Source organism: Carya illinoinensis, chromosome 13 (genome assembly GCF_018687715.1).
Source record: "Carya illinoinensis cultivar Pawnee chromosome 13, C.illinoinensisPawnee_v1, whole genome shotgun sequence".
NCBI lineage: Eukaryota > Viridiplantae > Streptophyta > Magnoliopsida > Fagales > Juglandaceae > Carya > Carya illinoinensis.
The window spans coordinates 10,290,993-10,314,038 of record NC_056764.1 but is presented as its reverse complement, the minus strand read 5'-3'; the positions used below and the strand labels follow the sequence as shown (position 1 = coordinate 10,314,038).

At 37.2% G+C, this 23,046-nt stretch overlaps 1 protein-coding gene and 1 long non-coding RNA gene across 3 annotated transcripts; both read right to left on the bottom strand.

The window, feature by feature from the left end:
• LOC122292402 lies at nucleotides 1-959 on the bottom strand. The gene is made up of 2 exons (XR_006236925.1): nucleotides 524-959; nucleotides 1-362 (listed from the first exon to the last, which is right to left on the bottom strand). It is a non-coding gene; the product is annotated as an uncharacterized LOC122292402 (long non-coding RNA).
• A 718-nt stretch (nucleotides 960-1,677) lies between these two features.
• LOC122292401 lies at nucleotides 1,678-13,331 on the bottom strand. Of its 2 annotated transcripts, XM_043100740.1 has the most exons (4): nucleotides 13,188-13,330; nucleotides 8,970-10,012; nucleotides 2,937-3,053; nucleotides 1,678-2,809 (listed from the first exon to the last, which is right to left on the bottom strand). In XM_043100740.1, exons 2-4 carry the CDS (start codon nucleotides 9,900-9,902, stop codon nucleotides 2,045-2,047), a joined length of 1,815 nt encoding a protein of 604 aa, XP_042956674.1. In that variant the 5' UTR covers nucleotides 9,903-10,012; nucleotides 13,188-13,330; the 3' UTR covers nucleotides 1,678-2,044. The 2 variants fall into 2 exon arrangements, with proteins under 2 accessions (XP_042956674.1, XP_042956675.1); XM_043100741.1 differs by lacking the exon at nucleotides 2,937-3,053 and having other exon boundaries at nucleotides 13,188-13,331.
• Between the last annotated feature and the right edge of the window lie 9,715 nt (nucleotides 13,332-23,046).

Genomic DNA, 23,046 nt, shown 5'->3' with positions numbered 1-23,046 from the left:
TTAGAAAAGAAAAAATCATTTAGGAGCAGCTGACAAACATCTTTTTAAGGTAAATTACATATCCTACACATGAATCACCAATTACTATTCATTTTGCACACTTAAGTTGGGTATGATTGTGTTTTTATGACATGAACTGACAAAATTATTCTCATTGAATTAAAAAGGGGACAACAATTGTGAACAATCTAGTCATTTCAAATCTTGAAAAGTACATAGAAGATGAAGTAGCAACCCAAGTCATGAATTGTGATGCTAGTGCTAAAAGTTGATAACTGAGAGCTCAAAATTGTGATCTCCTCTCCTTCCTTTGATTTTCTTTTCTTTTTCCCTGTGTGCCAAACATGTTTCCATCCATGCTACTGAAAAATAAAGATGCAAAACCCAATATGTCAGATCTGAAATACTAATGAGTAATGATCTAAGTGTACTGTGAAGTAGGCAATGCATTTGCAAAGGCAATTATCGAAAACGTTGCCGGGTCTTTCTCAAACCGTTGGTTGGAAGTAGGGACCATTTTTACCTAAAACATGCACCCTACTTTGATGAAACTCTGCATGCCTGCCCAATGCAGCTTTTGACTTTACGCATTCTCTCCTTAATAAGTTTCTCAAGCAAGCGAAATGGCATCATCATATCCAGGTACACTTTCTTTTGTTTTAAATGCGCCCACAACAGCACCATCAATACATCAGTACACAGATTAATTGTGCTATTTCCTTTCTTTCTTTCTTTCTTTCTTTACAGATGCAATTAGGTCAAAATACCTACTTCAATTCTTCTGTGCAGTATTCCTGCTCGATGGCCATTAAAGACCAACTACACCAACAACCGCATCAACTACCTTCCATAAAAAACAAAACCCTAAAGGGCACAAAGACTTGCTCCAAAGACAAGATGACAAAGGAAAAAATTGTAAAATTAGCTAATGGAAATAGTGAGGTAATCAGCTATATAGCACGTACATCCAAAACAAAAGACAGCCCGGGCCAAGCCACCATCTGTGTACCATCGTTGATAGCACCTAATCATTTGGCAAACTTGATGGAATATGATTACTTTTTGTTCTCCATACCTACCAAATAGCTCTCCAAGAAATTATTGTTTAGTTTGCTTTTGAATCATTCTATTACAATACGTAAAGCCCACCATCCACATCAATTAAATGGTATAATTTAATTTGTCAGCTTCAAATTTTAAAATTTATTTTTCAAATCGAATTATACCATGTAAATAATTTACTAGATGTGCTTTACACACCTACTTAAAAATATATATATACATATATATTTTATAATTTCTGCTCCACATTATTAATAAATATAACTTCAACAGCATAGATGCACTTTTTTATAAAAATGTTCTGCATTCACATAACGACTCAGTCATGGTATTAAAAATATATATATATTATAGTAATAGAAATAGATAACTTGCTAATTCCTATCCTGTGTCCAACAGATAATGATTTAGCTTCTCTTAAAGCTTTACTCAAACATATCCATTTTTGTTCATGTAATGTTATAATATTTCTCATCACAGAAAAATTAACGGGCATGATAAGAACAAATGCTTTTGAAGTTTCTACTGTCATGCATGCTCTGCATTAGTAAATCATACTTGGGAAAATTATCCCAAATCTGTCGACCAATATGTTGCTTCCAGCAAGTATAGACGTAAAAGAAATTGTCACCATTTTTATCCATTGTCTTTGCTCTACGACTACATTAGAATTTGATAACATCCGAGATCAAACAGGTTAAAAATAGACGAAAAACTTCAAAGCAAGAATATTCCATCCATATGTTGGATAAATCCCAAGGCGCTACAGTGAAATATGTCATAAACTAGTCTGGAAATGATCGAACAAAAACTAAAAGCTCGGTGGCCTTTCCATATAGTTGGGCAGTAAAAATAGAATCTAAAAGCTTCCCTTTCGGAACTCTCCATGCCCCTTCAGAGTATTTGCATTGCAACAATTCAGCAATGGACAAACTAGGAGCAAATAACTCCTGGACAAGTCTTCACAGTTCTTGATACTGATCTAGTATCGATACAGAGGTGGTAGACTGTATTCAGGTAGCGTGCCTGAAGGAGGACGATACTCGCGTGCTGGTCCTGCAAGACGGTACTCATGTCGCCTACCAGCAGCATCATACGATGCATTGAATCCAGATATAGTTCCTGCAGGAGGATGATACTCATGTGCGGGTCCTGTAAGATGGTACTCAGGCCGCCTACCGGCAGCATCATACGATACATTGAATTCAGATATAGTTCCTGCAGGAGGATGATACTCACGCGGAGGTCCTGCAAGAAGATACTCAGGTCGTGCACCAGCAGAATACAATGGATCATAGTACGGCAGACGCTCCTCGTATAAACTGTAGGGATCACGGTGTTCAATCCTGTCTTGGTGTGTCAGTTCCAAATCTGAAAGCCGTCGATCATAATGTTCGTTGAATGGGTCCCGTCTGTAATTATCCAACTTAGAGGCCCTCTCATAAGCATAAGATGGCAAAGGAAGTGCAGGGCTCGATTGTTGATGGAAAGATGGGGGTAGGGCTGAATGCACTGCCCGAGATGGAAATGCCTCCCTTTCATATACAACAGGTCTCTCTCCATAAAGGCGGCCTCCATCAAAAGCAGGGCCCCTCTCTCGCTCCCAATTGTGCCGTTTAGGCCTCTCTCGATCCTGCCTGTGCCTTCTATTAATCTCTCGGTGAGTTTCTGCCCTGGAACTTCTGCCCGAATGTTTGGACTTGGAACCTTTGCTGGCAGCTTGGAAAAGCTTGCACAGGTTCTTCACCTATTGACCACCATAGGAAGCACTCACTATCAATTAGCATAAAATGCAGACAAACACTACCGCTTCATAATATAAGGCCATTAAAAAAATCCAGTTCAAATATCTTTCATAGGAAACCAAATCAGACCTGTTCAGAGGTCAATTGACAGTCGAACTTGTTCTTCTCATAATAATTATCCTTGATGACCTTTTTAAACTTCTCCTCTGCCACCGGCAAGCAATCCTCCAAAACGGTAAAGCGCACCTACCATAATCTTCCCTCATTATTATTTCCTCAAACTTTCCACTATAACTTTAGATCAGGTATAAAGGTTTCATCGCAAGAAAAACAAAATTCATGGATAGTTAGCAATGGCCACAAAGACTAAACTATGTTTTTCCCCCTTTCCTTCTTTCTTTTGAATGCCATACTACCCCCAGGTCAGGTCACCCCCAAAAAAACCAGAGAGGATAAAGAAACAAAGGCAATAATTTACTAGCATGAAAATTATATTCTTTCTCCACCTCCTTGGTTCTCTTTACCATTCTATAAACAGTGGACAAAAGCAGAGATATTTGCTTTCACCGCAAATTACAAGGGCAGCAAAGAGACTTTGGTCAAGTGATGACCACCATGGAATCTATTGCAATTACTATCCTAGGCTGGAATTTCTACTTAAAACGCAAGACATTAGAGAAAAAAAGAAGGGGGGGGGGGGGGGGGGGGGGGGGGGGAACAAAAAAGAAAAAGAAAAAGAAAAAAGAAAACCTCTAGGTAAAAAGATTCTATCAATAATAATAACTTAAATTGTCCACATTCATTACTACAAAGGATTGACATTCACAATTGAGTTAATATAATGTTAAAACAGAATTCAAATTACCAATTGCACACTGATGTTTTTTTGTAATCCTTCAAAAACTTTTAAAAATGATTTATCACTCTAAATTTTTAACCAAGCAAACAGATAAAAAAAACAAAACCCAGCAATAGAGTACACATAATTATTAAGAGAAATCAATATTCCTATTGACCTTGATAAATATGTCTCATCAAATTCTAAATTACCATTACCATACAGAGTTTTGCTACTTGCAAACCAGGTGTGTCAACATACCACTTGCTATGGGACCCATTATAGTTATGAGAAAGTTAAAACGCAACGCCAGCACTTTTTCATCATTATGGAACCCGTATTAGTGGATTCCACAACTTGAATACCTCATAAATCAAGGTACAAGTTTTCAAAGCAGACATCGCACCAAAAGTATCTCCGATTTTGCTTGTAACTTTCGATCTTTACACCTACAAGCTAATTATATGTACACATCAAGATGGAACATTGCAACACCCTGAAGTTTTGAGGTTTCTAATTAAGGAAAGTTAGGTTTACAATACAAGTAGGGTTTCTATTTTTAGAGATTAACTTAGGGTTAGATTGGCATTCATTCCTTGAGGTTAATTATTAGGCACCTAGGCTTATACCCTAGGATTATGGATGATTAATTTTATGAAGATTTAAAAACCCACAATCCCACTAGGCCCGTGCAAGGATGAGCAAACCCAAGCGTTATCCTTGCCAAGCACATAGATAGCCCATGAAAGTGAGCCCACATAGATTATACCCAGAATCTACTTGCACAACACTTCTAGGCACACGCACAAGTCTTTCTACTCCAACTACAAGTCTCCTATTCCTAATCCAACCACAACTCCTAAGGCAAACACAACTCCCAATGTGAGCTCCCGTTCAGTGGCATGGTGGCAAGACGAACATTCTGCACCTCAATGGTCTGAAAGATGAACATCAGTTAACAGTCTGAAAGATGTTGCTTGAAGTCTCAATGGTCACTTATGCTAACAACATGAAACTAACTTCCCCTCCTACAACTCCTAATGCAACCACAACACCTAAGGCAGCCACAACTCCTAGTCAACTATAGACCCCATATGAGAGCTTGTCTACCATGACATGAGCCCTATGCATGGCCCCCTTGCAGGCCATGAAATTCTCTTAAATTTTGTGGTAAAACCAAAAACCCTAGGCCCCACATAACCCTTGCTACAACATTCACCCCCTAAGTAAGAAGATCAAGATCCAAACCACTTAGCCAAGCCGTTTACACCAACCCAACCTTTGGATCAAGCTCTCTCTCTCTCTCTCTCTCTCTCTCTCTCTCTCTCTCATGATAGGTATACTAGACGAATGCCATGAGATCATATAAAAATAGTGAAATTTGGATTTCATAAAGGGCTAGGAAATACACATGCTAGAATTAAGTTTATGGCATTGAAATGCATGTTTATACACGGGATTGGACAAGCATACATATAGGAATTATTTGAATGAAATCATGCATATTTGAGGAGTTAGGCTTATGATTTTGACAGTTTAAACATTGGGACAGATCATGAGCAATTTGGGCAGCATGGTATATGCTTGAACATGGATGGATGCATCAAGGATAGGGTCATGTGAACTCCAAGACTAGTGTTAATAGCATGCATAGTCACGGGATTGCTTAAACAATGATTAGGTTTGTAGATCCTAGAGTGTAAAGGTATGAATTGCGATGGAAGATGACGGACTAAAATGATTAAAGTGATCTAGCAAAAGTTAAGGGCTAATTGAATGTTTAGGAACTCAATAGGCATTCGGGTAGTCCAACTAAGAGAAGTTTTAGTCTTTAAAGTGATGATATATGAGATTACAAATTGACATGATTACATATTTATTGAATAGGTGATTATCGATGCGCTAGTTGATGTCCAGAGTTGCGAGGTTAGTAATATGATCATGCTGTCATGCATATTTTCTAAAATATGTAAGTAGCATGATAATACCCTTATATGTATGGTAAATGATGTTTGATTGCTAAAAAATATGTATGGTAAACAATGTTTTTAAAGTATTATGTGTGCATGGCCCCTTTATTGAAAGCTCTTTTTTACGTATCATGTTATGATGAAAGTGATTTTTAAATATCACATTATTATGTGTTTCACATGCATCATAATATGTTTTCAATTATGATTGCGATGAGCTATGTCATTATGTGGTCTACATGCATTATGATATGAAAAATAAAAGATAAGTTAAGAAAGAAGCTTTAAAAATGGCCATAAAAAATGCATGGTACTAATGCAATTATGGGATGATATGCAAACCACATACCTAAGCGTAGTTCACCATAGTTTATTATGATAAGTTAAGCACTTCCCCTTATGGACACGGTCGGTGGAACCAGTGCACAACCCTACACATGGGGGTTAAGGTGTGCTGGCCATCAAAGAAAGGGAAAGACAAGTTCAATTGAGTTATGGCACATGTTACATGTTTATGTTAATATAAGTATGGAGTATGCACTAGATCAAAATATAAAGTATTAAGTATGCACTACATGTTTATATTATTTTTTACTGCATGATTTATTGTTTATTGAGTATTCAACTCATTTTTTTTTCTATGTTTTAAATGTGTTTTAACCACCCAGGTTATGGTCATTGTGAGACAGATGCTGCAGAATGGAACTTGACTTCTGGTTTGGATTCAGAAATGAGATGAGAGATGAGATGAGATGATGTTGTTTTAGATGAAATATAAAAGTTGAATAAAAGATTCTTATTATTGTTTTGGGATTTTAAAAAAATGAATTATTTATTATATTTTGTGTGGGAATTTGAAAAAGTTGTAATAATGAGATGAGATGAAATGCTTTCCTAATTCAAACAAGACCGGAAGATGATACAGAGGCCCAAACAATTTGAGATATTTACGAGATGTTTGAAAGCAATTTCCATCTCATCCCATCCCATCCCATCCCATCCCATTTCATATCTTTCCCAAATATCATTCAAACACAAATACTTTCAAACCAATACTTTTTCAAATTAATCATTACAACTTTCTCAAATTTTCAAACAAAAAAAAAAAAAAAACAATTCAATTTTTTCAAATCTCAAAACAAAAATAATATTAAAAAATTATATTCTAAAAATATTTTAACTTAATAATATTTTTTATTCAACTTTTTCTCTCATTTTTCAAAACTCAATAAATATCTAACTCAAACTATCTCACTACCATTCACAAACTGTCTTACTACTATTGACAAAATTCTCATCTCATCTCATCCCCCAAGTATCCCCTTAGTTTTATACTTTTTCAATCAATAAATTTATTTTGTTAAGTACATGAGACTTAAATGATTTTCAATAAGTACTTCCACATACTCTCTTTTAAATTTTACTGAACTATGTTTTATTTTAAATTATGGAATCTTTTATACTGGGCTTCTACGTAATGTAAATGGTTTTCAAGGTTAGCAACATTCTGGCTCCTCTAGATTTCAAAAAATGATGTTATTCTTAAACCTAGTGGGGCAGGGTATTACAAAAATCAACGGAAATAAAGTTGCATGGATTGAAAGGTAATATCACAATAAACATTGGAGAAACCTTTTACTTTAGGTCTTTAGTTTAAGACAAGTAACTTTGTATAGACTCTAGCAAAAGTGGAAATTGTATCATTTGGTCTATGAATGATAAAATCAGTGACGGTGAAAGTGTTAGACACACGTACACACAAACGCTGTCTAGAGCTTATGTGCACAGCAAAAAGTGTAAGTACAAGCCTGATTCAAGTAAAATGCACATTTTTAAAATGATGTATAATAACATAACATCCATAAAATACAACAAAAGACAAAGCAAGGTGGTGATATGTTTAGCCTATTAACTCAACTTATTAGAGTATTATGCAGCGTGACAATCAAGTAATTATGTAATTACATTTTTGTATAGGTACTCTAATTGCATGAAAATTTTAGACATGGTATTTGATATAATTATACCATTCCTTACTAAATATGCACATCTATGACGTCTGATATCCAAAAAATATTAAAGTATGCAGTTGAATCAAAATATACCAAAGAGGCCATAACATAACACATAAAAGGCTCACACAATGTAGGTATCCATGTGCTATCAAATATCAATCCACCTAGAAAGGCAACTTGGACCATTAAATCGGAGCATATGCATCACATATGACATGTCACACCATGGTACATAGATGATTGAAGATGTAAACTAATATTAAAATATTTGAAATAACAATGATACAGTCTTAGGTTGTGCAAGCCCCACGCACTCTTTAAAACAAATTGAGACCTACCATGAAAAAATGGGTTTCTAATGTGAGTCCAAGATTTGTCCAACCTTTTTCAAAGTAAATGCATGGGGCTAGCACACACTAGGGTTGTACAAATAATTTCCTTACGTGTTAACATCATTTTCTAGGTCTTGAAAGGATATTTTATATTTAATTTTTATAAAAATTATAAAAAAGAGCTTTATGTGGATCAAAACTCACAAAAATTACAACATTGCTAGTCAAGCGATACCATAAACAACCTTAAGACCACTCATTCACCTCAACTGACTCGATAGATGATGACCAAGCATGGCCTTAGGTGGGGGTGGGCTAGCAAGGGAAAAATGATTGTGGATCATTAACGTCATGTGTCACAAGTTGCTTTTTTGTGAATATAAAACATTCACGTAATCCATTGGCCTTCCAAAGGGATGCAAGTGGCAACTTACAATAGGATGGCTAAGTCGTGCAAGTGAAGGGGTTGTGCCACTAGGGATGTCATGCTACGTATTCAGAAGGGAAGGGGAAAGATGTGGGCTTGCGATTCGAAGGGTGATTGTGTCAGGGGTATTCGTGACAGTCAAAGGTGTTGCAAGGATTAGGGTTTACAAATTGAGGAGAGGTTGCAAACAATAAGATGGCTACAAGTGAAAGAGGTGGTGCCACTAGCTGCAATTGGGCGAAACAGTTTTCCTTTTTAAGGGGTGAGAGGGGAAACATGGGACGAGCTATGAAAATAGCTAATCCCTTTGAAGAGGCATAAGCTATTTTAAGGTCCACAATGTAAATATTAGAGTTGACCCACAAGCAATTCCCATTGATTGACGATTTGTCCCACCAAACATAAAAAATGTAGAAAATCTTCTTTGAAAAACCTTTTATGTCCAAACAACCATGTTTAAGAGCACTTCTCCTATAAATTTTGAACAATAAAGCAAAAGTAAAAGCAAAAGCCTTCATAATCATGTAGAATCAAACCTTTGTATCAAGTACTGAAGTTGATATTAAAATTGATTACTAACCTGAGCTGGGAATGCAGACTTGAAAGCTTTAGGCTCAATGTTATAACCCCCGCGTCCCACGGCTTTGTAGATTCCATACATCAATTTCAAATCATAATCAAACAAAAAGAGCTTCATGCCAGTATAAATCTTTTGTACGATATCTTTCTTGCTTGCAGGCAACCCTAAAACCTTGTAATGAAAACAATCAATCTTTGTCTTGGAACTACACATGAATATTATTCCCATGATCTCCTTATCTGTAGTCCTCTTTTCCGTTTTTGCTAATTTTAGCTTGTTCGTATCCTTAGCAACTCCTTTATAATTCCTCAAAGCCTTCTTCTTTCTCTTCTTGTTTGATGATTTTGTCTCATTCACATCTTTGGTCATGGAATCCATAACCCTCGAAACCATCTTCTCCTTTTTGCTAACTGTGTTTGAGGAACTTGGCTTCTCAGTATCCTTGACAATCACTTCATTAGAAACACTCAAGGGCATGTTCTCCTCCTTGCGTTTCTTGTTCAGTGATTGCTGCTTAGTTGCGTCTTCAATAGCCAAAGCATCATTGACTTCCATAGTTATCATCTTCCTTTTGCTAATTGTGTTTGGAGATTCTGGTTTCTCACCATCCTTAGCCATCATTTCATTTATAGCCCTTGAGGCTATTTTCTTCCTTTTGATTCTCTTATTCAACTTATTAACCTTTCCCTTAGAATCCCTTTCGATATTACCTTCATTCTTTGCCTCCGTTTTCATTTCTTCTTCACTCCTTACCTTTTGTTGTGTACTTTCGTCGGCATTTGCATCTTTTATCATGTGGTCTTCCTTCTCTTCAACCCCAACCTCAACCCCAGTAATATGTGTAGACTTATCACCATTCATCTTCATGAGCTCATAGGCAACCATATCACCCTCAGCCCCAGTCACAACAATGGATTTTTCTTCTTTCACCATTATAGGCTCGAACACAATTATCTCAATCTCACCACTTCAACTATGTCAGGCTTTCCAAATTCCGATATTAGGGGTGAATTATTTCACCCGTCATGTCATGCATGACCACCCTGTATGATCACAAAGAAGGAATAATCATGCAAGCCTAAAAACACTTTAGACTTGAAGTGCTAGAAATAGCGTATATCACCGAAAATGGCCCTTTCAAATAAATAAATAAGTAACCTTCATTATACAATACAAAAGGCACAACCTAAGTACATAGGGCGTATACAAGACACCTATCTAGAAGGAGAGAAACATACAAGAGAATCATGAGTTTCCAATCAATTCAAGTCTATAGAAGTTGCCCAGAGGAAGAGTTTTGAAAAGGAATGCTTTGAGCTCTTTCAGCGTCCGCTCACGGACTTTGAGAATTTCCGTCATTCCTTTCCTACACCATATAAGACAAGTAGGACCCATATTTCACTACTGCAATTTTTGGGTTACCACTTAATTTTCTCCAAGAGTTATAAAGGATGAAGATTATTCTACACATGACCCCAACCTAATCTACTTAAGGATTTATTATTCAAATCCTAGCCGCTTCAAAAGGGTCTACTAGGTATCTAGCCTAGAATCGTTAAGTCATTGTTGCATCACTTGGAATATCATTTTACCCATATCGTGGATCAAATCGGACAAACTAATGGATCATATAGGTGCTTCCCCAACTCTTCTTTCATGAAATGGAATAAACTTAGAAGCCATTTTAATAACATTGTAGAATACTACTTGCTCCAATTGGTTAATAACCTCCCTCTTAAGCTTTAAGACGAGGGTAGCTTGATCAAAGAAATGAAAGATATAGGGGGAAAAGATCTTTGAAGCATAGAAATTCTTATCCCCATCCTATATAACCAACTTGTCATCATCATTGCCCCCAAGGCATAGAAACTCCCTAAGGCCTCAAGTTTGTTTAAGTTATGAATTATTACAAGTAATCAAAGATCTTATAAATAAAAGCGAAGGGCATAGCCCAAGTACACTAAAAGTATACAGGCTTAAATTATGTTAAATATTGCGCCAAGCATAGTCCTCATTAACTGTAAAGAGAAGTTGAATTTTCAACAAGTCTTATAATGAAATCAAATTCATTGTTTTAAGTCAAGAAATAACAGTAAAAAGAGAATTCTTTTAGTACAACTTAATTCAACAATATTACTAAACCTTAGGTTACTGGAAAGTTGAACAAGAAATCATCAAGAGGTACAAGGGTCCAAGCTTTACTTTTGATACTTATCATCCTCCTAAGCTTTTGGTGATGTAATATTATAATAAAGAAGACTTTTGAATATAGGAAAAGATCTTTCTTTACTTTGTCCTAATCAAACCATCATCTTCTTTCTTGATGCTATTAGGAATTGATGAAGGTAGGGAACTAAATGATAGACTGAAGAAGGAACATACCTCTCTTTAAAATCTTGAGCACACAAACAACAAAGAGCGTGTTTAGATAATGAAAATTTTAAAAATTTTTGGGAATTCCTAAAAAAAGATCTTGGGACGTGTTGATTGAGTTTTGTGAAAGAGGATAGGAAAAGTGAGAAATTGTTTGGATAAAAATTTTCCATATATGTTTCGTATTTGGGCTTGTGAGACTAGGTAGGTAGATTTGAAAGTGTTGAAAACATTTCTAGTTATTCTCAATTTTGTAAAGTTGTTTGGTTTTTCTTTTTGTTTTTCACGGAAAGCTAAGCAAATGATTGGATGAAAAGTATGGAATTTAAAGATGCTTATGTTGAAGTTGAAAAATTCGAAAAAAGTTTTGAAAAAAAAAAAAAAACTGAAACCAAACATGTCGTAATCCTAATTATTTAATGATCTCAATTATTTAAACCCTTCTTTAACTAAGGTCTCAATTATTTAAGCTTCAAAAATTAGAAAACCCCAAAAATTAGGAGTTCAAAAGTCACAAGGAAAACCTAAAAATAAATACCAAAAGAAAAGGGAAAAATAACCTTAGCCACATCATCCTAATTAAGGGCCACTTTTCCTACACTCCCCCAAGCCTTAATCTTCGTTGTCCACTAGACATATAGAGGAATTGATGGACAAAGGGTAACAAAATGATATGGACTGCAACACAAAGGCCCAGACCACATTGCAATGCTACAGCCAGAAGAAGGGCATGGATTGACAGAAAACTCTTCTTTTACATTTTTAAATTCACCTTTCTAAAAAAATAAAGTTTTACCATCTTTTTCAACAGAAGAATTAAGGCATAAACCTGCTCCATGCATCCATGGAATGCTGACTTAAAATTTGCCAACATCTGCAATCCTTGCATTACCATGCCATACGTGTGCCAATTTTGCAGACTCGCACCAAGGCTACTGCCAGCCGAAAATACAATCCCAAGACAAAAATAAAAAAACTGTTGCTATTACCATCATTAAAGACCTTAATACGTTTCAATGAAATTGACAAAGTAGAAGAAGGGAAAATCAGCATCCTAATCAACACAAGAAATTCAAACACCACCTAGTCTAGGATGATTTATAGAAGAGGTCAAACCTGAATATTGAATGCTGCTTAGACAAAGAGAAAGCAATGATTCATCAACCAGTTAATTTCTTATTCCAACTAACATTAAAAAAATCTGAGGATACACAATCTCACTGTATCGTTGCCGACAAAATAAAGGAAAATACGAAAAATGGAGTCTAGTATTTTCTTTTTCTTTTTGTATAAGGTGCCTCATAATCATTTTCTTTTCTTTTCCTTTTTTTTTTTTTTTTTTTGGATGTTGGGAAATCTCTCTAAGACAAGGCCCTTCGGACCACCCTGCAGAATAAATCCCTATCCCGTGCACCACACCCTCTAAAATTTCTCTAGACGGAACTGATTAAATCGTTGGATTTTCACCAGCGGTGAAGGTCGCTCATAATTCATAACCAAGTTTTGTTTTCTTCATCTAATCAAATCGAGTAGGGAAATCTATTGATCGGATTCCAAGTAATGAAAATCCCAACACCGGCAAAGCGAATCTCTTTTTGTTTTTCCATTTCCGCACCGTTTTCCCAGCGACCACATAGCCCGGGTCAACAATTCTTCCATATGGACAATCAATGAAATCTCATCAACCGAAAGAATGATAAATCAAAATAAACGCACAAAACAGCCCCAACTTATTCTACCGATTGGATCAGAGATCCTATCACAAAATGAGAATAACCCAGTGCACGATATTCTATAAGACTAATTTCGGGACATAACTTACGAGATAAGAAAACGAGGACTCACCTGCTGTGTGGATGAAAAATGCGCAGCGCCAGAGGACGAGAGAAGACAAGGGCGACAGAAATCCACTGCAAAGGGAAGTATTTATTTCATAGAGCGTCCCGATTTGCCCTAATTATAAACTGATCCCTCCGGTAAAAAGTTTTAAAAACTGATCCCCCACTTTTTAACTGTCACGTTACCCTCTCATATTGCCTCATCTGAGCCGTCCACTTGATCCAATGGCCAACAAGTATCGTCACGTGTTCAAGACGTCCAAGTATTCCAGAATGTTCATGTCTTATCATTTTTACCGAGTCCTTGGCTTTGCTAAATTTAGTTTAAAATTTAGTTAATATTACAAAAATTTATATTTATTTATTTTCTTTGAATTTAATCTATTCATTGAATTATCTATTTGCTTACTATATAATAATAAAAATCTTATTAATTTAATAATTTTTTATTTAATTTATTTTTATCACATTGTGTAGTTCTACTAATTAAATATTAATAATAATTATATTCTAAGTAAATTAATATTAAAAAAGTCATATTTTCAAAGATCATTTAATGCTAATAACTAAAAATATTTAATTAAACTCATCTAACATTCTATATAAATTTCTTTATTACTAACCAAATATCTAGCAACATACTCATATTCATGTCAATAAGAAATCTGTACCTACATAAACACCTTTAGGAAAACACATTCTTAATTACAAAAAACCTAGATAAATATATACAAGAAATCTGCACTTTCAACATATTCTCAATTACAAACAACACTTACATAAATATGCACTTCCAACAAAAAATTACTATGTCTAACAACATACCATGTATGGCAACCTACCATGTCTAACAGCCGCTCCAAAAAGAAATCCCCATATTACAACATATAACAACAGTTTCAAAAATATAAAAAACATTAACATGAGTTGTTACACACATCTTCTATGCTAAACCAAAAAAATCAAGAAATCTGTCATACTAAGGTACCAAAAAATCCACATGAATTATTACAAAAACCATCCACATAACTATTTTGAGTATTCAAAAAGCTTCATCAGCAAAAAAAAAAAAAATGTTCTGAGTAATACTTGCAAAAACATAACCATCCATAAATGTTGGCACAGGAGAATTAAGCAATATTAAGCACAATCATTCTGCAATATTATTTTCAAAAATACAAAACTATGCAATATAGTATTGACCAAAAATAGAATTATAAGACTGCGCAAAACTGTGCAATATATTAACCAAAAATAGTCGTTACAAGCTCTGCACCTATATACAATGTTGTATTGTTTTTACAAACTCTACACCTAAATACAATGTTGATTTTGTTTTTTTTTTTTTTTACAAACTCTACACCTAAATACAGTGTTAATTTTTTTTTACAAACTCTGCACCTACATATAGGTTTTTTTTTTTTTTTTTTTTTTTTTAACAAATTTGCAACAAATGTTGTATTAGCATGTTAGATTATACAAATAACATAAAAGAATCAAGGGATTACCAAGTTCTGCCAATTAAGATACTCTTCAATGCACTTCTCCATCCTCCAACTACTATATTTGAAGCGATCCATTCCTATGTTTCTTTAGGACTTCCATTTGAATTGACCTAAAGTATTCTTGATGCACAACTTTCATGTTATCAACATTCAAACTCATGATTTTCATCGCCATCTTATCCTTCTTAAGTTCTATCATCTCAGTCTTGTCCCTATCAGCCTAGCTGATCACTTCCCGTCACTCAATCATTATTATATTTCTATCACTTTCTATGTGACTTAACTTTTTATCAAACTTAGTAGGTGAAGATTCTTTGTGTTTCCTTTTCTTTCTCTTTCTTTTTCAACTTTCTTGCCTAGTGGCCTCTCCACATTGACATGCATGCTTTCACAGATGTCTACATCTATGGCGTTGGCAGCTGGAACATTAGAATAGCCTTTCTTTCTTTTTGTTGGCAAATTATTCTTATGCACTTGCCACTTTGGTTGGTGCCTCAATAGGTTCTAACAATGATCTAAATTATAGGCGGCTTTTTGTGTCGATCGGTACATTTCCTTTGCCTTCTCAATCTAAACAATAATCATAAAAAAATTTAATACATATTGAAAAAGCAGTGGTTCTACCCAACACTACACCTAGAGGGGGTGAATAGGTGTAATCTAATTTTTGTGGCCTTTTGAAAATTAAACAAACAAGCAGTTAATAAATGAATTAAATAACACAAATAATCAACACATGATTTTGATCACGGAGTGAAAACTCATTTGAAGAACATCTTCAAAATCTAAAACCACTCCGGGTGTAAGGCACCACCTCAAATCCACTATAGAAATTTTAGTTTGTTACAACCAATTTAGAGACACTCACAAAACCTTTGTAGTAACTAAATTTGGCTTGCAACACCACGAGTGACCCACTCGATCTCTACACGCATGTAGTGTCGGAACTCCGACCTTCCTATAGGTTTCCACGAGAACCTCTCGATCTCTGCATCAACGGCAGCTCTGGACTCTTCCAGCCAACAAAAATGTCTACTTCAATGGATTCAAGAAAGAGTTGATTTTGAATGTGTTGTGGTGGAGAAATGTTTATCCAAGAGAGAATCAAACAAATGAGGGTAAGAAGTTCTTGGAGGCCCTTAGGGTTTTTGCTCTGATTCTCCACCCCAAGAACAGAAGTTAACCTGTTCTATTTATAGTTCCCATCAAATGAGGCGTTCAAAATCCTACATTGTAAGTGATCTGGAACATTGGCTCGAGCGAAGTGTCGAGCGAGGGTCGAGCGACACACTCTGCCTGGGTTCACTCTAGTTCAGTGTCGAGCGAAGGTCGAGCGGTTGAATCTGCCTAAGTTCGCTCGAGCTGTATGTCGAGCGAAGGTCGAGCGGTGCAATCTGCCTGAGTTCGCTCGAGCTGTATGTCGAGCGAAGGTTGAGCAGTGCAATTTGCCTGAGTTCGCTCGAGCTGTATGTCGAGCGGTGCAATCTGCCCAAGTTCACTCGAGCGTTCCGTCGAGTGAGGGTCGAGCGAAGTTGCCTTCTTTGACCAATTTTCAAGCCTTTCCGCAACAACACTTGTTACAACACTATTTTACACAGGTTTTCACAAGAATATGCCAATACGCTCATTTTTCCCTCAACAATCTCCCCCTTTGGCATTTCTGTGACAAAATCTCTAACCTATACATATGACTTAATCCTAGCACACCCAACTAGATCCATATTCTTGAATATGTTGAAATATTTCTACACACGCTTAGCAAACTGTTAAATATACCCATTCACATATGCACAAAAACATATTTGCAATTCCCAAATCATAATTCATGAACAATCATGTCAAGTACAGGTTTTAGAAAAGAAATATTTCATTAAGCAACAAATCAGAGATTGAGTTCAAAGAAACATTAGTCAAACAGCAACAGCTAACAAGAGATATAATTCAACAGACATAACTAAAAGCTGCTGTTCCAAAAAAAAAATGTTAGTACAAGTAACACTCCCCCTAAGTTAATACTATTGTACTACTCCCCTTCAACAATATCTCCCCCTTTTTGTCACAAGAGGCCAAGGGTCTCAATCATCACCATCGGCATCCTCATCATCCTCATTGAGCTGCCTCTCGATGTCGTTGAAGCGTTGAGTCACAAGTTGTTGCAGGTTATCAACTTTCACCTCAAGGCTGTCAAACCGGGCGTCAAGGCGAGCTAGATACTCAAGTACCTGCTGAAGACTGGGCTCCGACGAACCGGGGGCTGAGGAAGATGGCTGAGAGCTGGATGGGGCCGCGGTAGACGGCTGAGAACTAAATGGTCGGGAGCTCGAAGGTTGAGAGGAGGGAGTGGGAGGATACTCAACACGGAGAGGGTGTGGAGTTGTGTGAGCACGACTCAGCTGGACGGTCCTACGACCAATAGGAGCCTTAAGTGCAATTCTAGGCTCCTGAGGATGGAAAGCAACAGATTGGGAGAGAGCTAGTCGGGTGATTAAACACGGTAAGGGCAAACCAGTTCGTGTTTTGGAGGACCAATACGCCTCAACAATAACCCGACACAAAAGACTTCCTAGATCAATGGAGACACCATTGATCAAGGCATATAGCAGAAGGGCACGGTCAAGACCCACATCACTATTATGACCAGTAGGATCTAAGTTTGTAAGAACAATCCTACTGAGAATGAGGTGATCAGGGATAAAACAAGCAGTTAAAATAGGGGTTGTCCCTTCCCAACTACAAGGTCGACCACAAAGACAACTAGCTATGACTTGTGGACTGGGAGGAAATGTCCGTGAGTAGGGAAACTCAAGATAGGACACACGAGGGGCATTTAGCAGAGTCGCTATCATGCCCGGAGTTACTCGAAAAATAACGTTCCTGAGACTGACTTCAAACGAGTCATCAACAGACACGTCATGAATATTGGAGTAAAACTCCCTAACCAACTCCACAGAAGGAGTGGGATGACCAGTGGTCAATGCCTGCCACTAACGAGACTACAAAATGCTGGGAATGATAGTCTCGGTAAGCTCACCTAAGGCCACTTCACGCTCGACTATGGGAGTACGATGCGAGAAGTTCTGAGAATATAACTCCTGAGCTCTGGCACTATGGAAGTGAGCTTGAGCGGGTGCAGGGGGTTTTGGCGAGAACGAACTCGTCGAGACATGGTTTCGGCTGTAGACAGAGTCAACGACGTTAGACAAGGATAAGGCAATGTGAAGACGTGATGAATGCATGCATGCTGACACAACAATGCCACCCGACAATGTAAGACTTGGTGCATGCCCTATGCCGCTCTTCATTTTGCAAAACAATGATAAATGCCTAGTCCAACTCACGTGCATGATCAACATGTATGCTAATGCCAACCCATGTGCATGACTCTTATGCAATGACAACCCACATGCAAAGCCATTTGCAAGCCAATGCCACAATCTAAACCAAAATACCTTCAAACCCAATGCAATCCTAGTTAAACGATGTCCCAAACCTAGGATAGACATAAAATAGATATGGGGACAATGCTATGCCAATGCATGATGAAAAAGAGAATACAAACTTCATTTAGGCATTTTATCGAGCACTTGGAGTGCATCCAAGTGGGAAACTCGGGCATAAGCCCATGGGAGTTCCAAAAACTGCCTAAATACACTCAAAACCCAACAATGGCTACAGAATAGCCTCAATAAACCAAAAGAAATGGAACAATTTCAAGAAAAACCTTCAAAGACCCCCAATCCGAACACCATATTCAAACTACACGGAAATACCCAAAATAAAATCACCAAATCATGAAAATACAAAAGAGAAAGGGCTTTACCTTGATTTGGAGATGATTTCGGAAGTAAAACACTTGATTATACGAAGAAATTTGAGAAAAGAGGAAGAAAAACGCACGGGAGGGGGAAAAAGCACGAAACAGAGCAGTCTGCTCGAGTGGCTCGAGCGGCGCTCGAGTTTTATAACAGTCGTTCGCTCGAGCGAACTTAAAACCCTCGAGTGGCTGTCGAGCGGGTTTCGTTCGAGCGGAGTCGAGCAAGGGTTGAGCGAGACCACCAGAAAATCACATTTTGCCCAGTTTTGAAGTACACAACACTCACATGACTTGGACAAATATTGAGAATGTCAATTTTCACACCAAGAGTACATATCAAATGTAGAGGAGCATCATATTCCCATAAAACACGCAGTGAAAAATAAAGTATCACAAGTAATATAGACGTGCGTGTTTAAAGCGGTCATTGCTCAATCAAGAAATTTCAACCGTAAGGCGTGAGCGGGGTTGGGCTGAACATGAAACCATAAGTGCTTGGGAAGCTCATTCAAGATACAGAAAGTCAAACCCAATGCTGCTAGGACCTGAATCTTTCTGTTTAAATACTTGTTTCAGTATGTTCAAGAAAACAGAAAACTCATTCTGTTTTTCACCCTTTTTTTTTTTAAATTGCAACTTCACTTTTTCTTTTCCTTTTGAAATACATATTTTTTTTTTTCACAAACAAACCATGATGAGGTCATCTAGCCCGTGGTCAATTCTGTATGAAGATAGAGCTTCCTACCACTTTTGATTGCCTCCCCAATAAACTCACAAGTGGTAAAATGTCAATTGACCTAATTTGGAGTGAAGTGTGTGATGCTAGTCACAGATTACACGAGATACTCATGTTCCAAACCTTTGTAAAACATAGGTATATGATACAAATCTCAAAAGATACATGCACCTAGATTTTAGAATTAACAACCCCACTATTATATAGCGCAATCATGGAGTGCATGTAGGGACAGCAATCAATGACAATAAAACTAAACAACTAACACATGCAACCCAAACATCAACAAAAAAAAAAAAAAATGAAAGTGCATGAAAAACATGTAATGCATGTTATGCATGTTTCAGGACTTATGTCAAAGCACAAATCCCAATAGCCTTTCTAAGAAGTTCAAAACGAAGCTTATCCAAGGGTTTTGTAAAAAGGTCGACTGGTTGATGTTCGGTGGGAACATACTCAAGAGTCACAACCTTTGTTTCCACAAGCTCCCGAATGAGATGGTGCCTAATGTCAATGTGCTTGGTCCTAGAGTGTTGGACAGGATTTTTTGAAATGTTAATAGCACTGGTATTGTCACAATAGACGCTCATCACACCTTGGGCAATGCCATAGTCACATAGCATTTGTTTCATCCACAACAATTGCGTGCAACAACTCCCTGCAGCAATGTATTCAGCCTCAGCCGTGGACATGGAAATTGAGTTTTGTTTCTTACTCATCCAGGCTACCAAATTCGTCCCAACATAGAAACACCCACCAGAGGTGCTTTTCCTATCATCTGCATTACCTGCCCAATCAACATCTGAATAGCCTGCAAGTTCAGTGTTAGAGTCTCTAGAATACTAAATCCCATAGTTAATCGTCTCATTCACATAACGAAGTATGCGTTTGACAGCTATCAAATGTGATTCTTTTGGATTGGCTTGAAATCTAGCACACAGGTAATGTCTGGTCTACTTGCAGTGAGATACAGTAAACTCCCAATCATGCTCCTATACAAGGATTGCTCAACATCCTTGCCTGACAGATCAGCGCTTAGCTTAACACTAGTGCTCATGGGAGTTCTAGCATGGCTCTTGCCATCTAATCCAAATTTTGTGATAAGATCTTTTGCATATTTGGATTGAGATATGAATAACCCATCATTCAACTGTTTTACTTGGAGTCCCAAGAAAAAGGTTAGTTCACCTACCATGCTCATCTCAAATTCATTCTTCATCTCATCAGCAAACTCAAGAGCCAGAGTGTCAATGGAAGATCCAAAAACAATGTCATCCACACAGATTTGAGCAATTGTTATGTCTTCTCCAGCTTTTCTGATGAATAATGTCCTATCCACACTTCCTCTCAAAAACTTGTGGTTCTCCAAATAGGAAGTTAGTCTTTCATACCAAGCTCTGGGAGTCTGTTTTAGGCCATAAAGAGCTTTCTTCAGCCTGTAGACATGACTAGGATATTTTGGATCCTTGAAACCCTTTGGTTGTTCAACATATACTTCTTCTTGAAGAACTCCATTCAGAAAAGCACTCTTGACATCCATTTGATAGAGCTTGAAGCACATATGACAAGCGATGCTCAACAAAATTCGAATTGACTCAAGTCTGGCAACCGGAGCGAAAGTCTCATCGAAGTCTATACCCTCCATCTGGGCATACCCTTGAGCAACCAGTCTTGCTTTATTTCGCACAATGATTCCATTCTCATCAGACTTATTCTTGAAAATCCATTTTGTGCCTACCACATTGTGACTTTCTGGTCTTGGCACCAAATACCACACATTGTTCCTCACAAATTGATTTATCTCATCATGCATCGCATTTAACCAATTCTCGTCACTTAAAGCTTCTTCGACTCTTTTTGGCTCAATTTGTGAGATGTAACTTGAGTGAGCCAATTGATTTATCACTTTCCTTCTTAGTCTCATCCCTTCATCTATGTTTCCTATAATATTTTCTTGAGGATGATTCAACTTTACTCTTGAAGAAGGCTCCTTTTGGCTTTTTATCTTTTCATTTGATGCGGACTCCAAATTTTCCCTTACTTCATCACTATCTTCTCTTTCAGTTCCATTTGGTAAGTGAGATGGCTTATCTTTACTCAATTTCTCTTCAGGAACATCATTCACTACCACATTTATGAATTCTATTACAGTTCTGGTGTGCAGATTGTAGCATCTATACGCACGACTGTTTCTAGAGTATCCAAGAAAAATCCCTTCATCACTTTTGGGGTCAAACTTAGCTAAGTTTTCCCTGTCTCTCAAAATGTAGCATTGACTTCCAAACACCTTGAAGTACTTCACATTTGGTTTCTTTCATTTCCACAGTTCATATGGTGTTTTGGAAGTGTTTGGTCTCGGATAGACTCTATTCACAATATGACATGCTGTGTTCACAGCTTCTCTCCAGAAATGGGTAGGAACATTCTTATTGTGTATCATGACTTGAGCCATTTCTTGAATCACCCTATTCTTTCTTTCAACCACTCCATTTTGCTGTGGAGTGATAGGGGCAGAAAATTCTTGACTGATGCCCTCTTCGTCACAGAAACTCTCAAGATTTGAATTGTCAAATTCTCTTCCATGATCGCTCCTAATTCTGACTATTACCTTTCCTTGCTCATTTTGAAGCTTCTTGCACAAGGTTTTAATCACATTAGGAGCTTCAGCTTTCTCTCTCAGAAATTCTACCCATGAATATCTTATGAAGTCATCCACCATTACCAGTATGTATCTATTTCCCCCCAAGCTTTCAGTTCTAGAGGGTCCCATAAGATCTATGTGCAATAACTCCAAAGGTTGTTCAGTTAGGATAGCCGTAGTTTTCTTGTGAGCTGTTCTGACTTGTTTTCCCAATTGACATGACCCACACACAGGAGTCTCCACTTTACCCAGCTTAGGCAACCCTATCACCATATCTTTCTTGGCAATCTTGGACAGATTTTTATGATTCACATGTCCAAGTCTTTGGTGCCACAAGTCTGTTGCCTCACTCTTAGCACTGTTGCAACTATATTGAAAATTAGGAGTGATGCCATAACAATTGTCAGATGTCCTCGTTCCCTGCATCATGCAGTTTCCATCATTATCTGAGATAATGCATTTTTCTCTTGAAAAGCGAACCTCAGCACCATTTTCACACATTTGACTTATGTTGAGGAGATTTGCTTTTAATCCATCAACAAACAGTACTTCCCTCAAGACAGGTAGTCCAGCTATATCAATTTCACATTTTCCAATTATATCAGCTTTTCCACCATCTCCAAAAGTTACTGTTCCACACTTGTATTCCTCAACAGTTTTAAACAAACTTCTATCACCTGACATGTGACATGAGCATCCGCTATCAAGGTACCACACATATGTGTCTCTAGTCTTTAAAGCAATGTGTGCCACATGACATGTGTTTCTTTCTCCAGTTCTGACCCACATCTTTCTAACTTTTGGAGAACCACCCTTTTTGGTAGTTGACAGTTGGTCTAACCTGACATTCAGCATCTCATTCTGCCTAGTTAAGGCCATGACTTGACTCCAAAGATTCAGATGCCCTCTTTTTGGTTGTCTATATCCATTTTTCATGTGATTCTTCCTAAGCTCATAGCAATTTGGTCGGATGTGGCCAGCCCTACCACAATTATGACACACATAGTTTTCTTTGCTATCTCTTTGTCTCTTGAATGAAGAGGTATACTTAGGAGCAGTTATGCGACGTTTACCCATGTTTGGAGGGTGCATACTTTTGCTTTGAGAAGGTGCATGTTCATTCCCGATGTATCTTTTCAGCTTAAAACACTCCGTTACAACATGACCTGT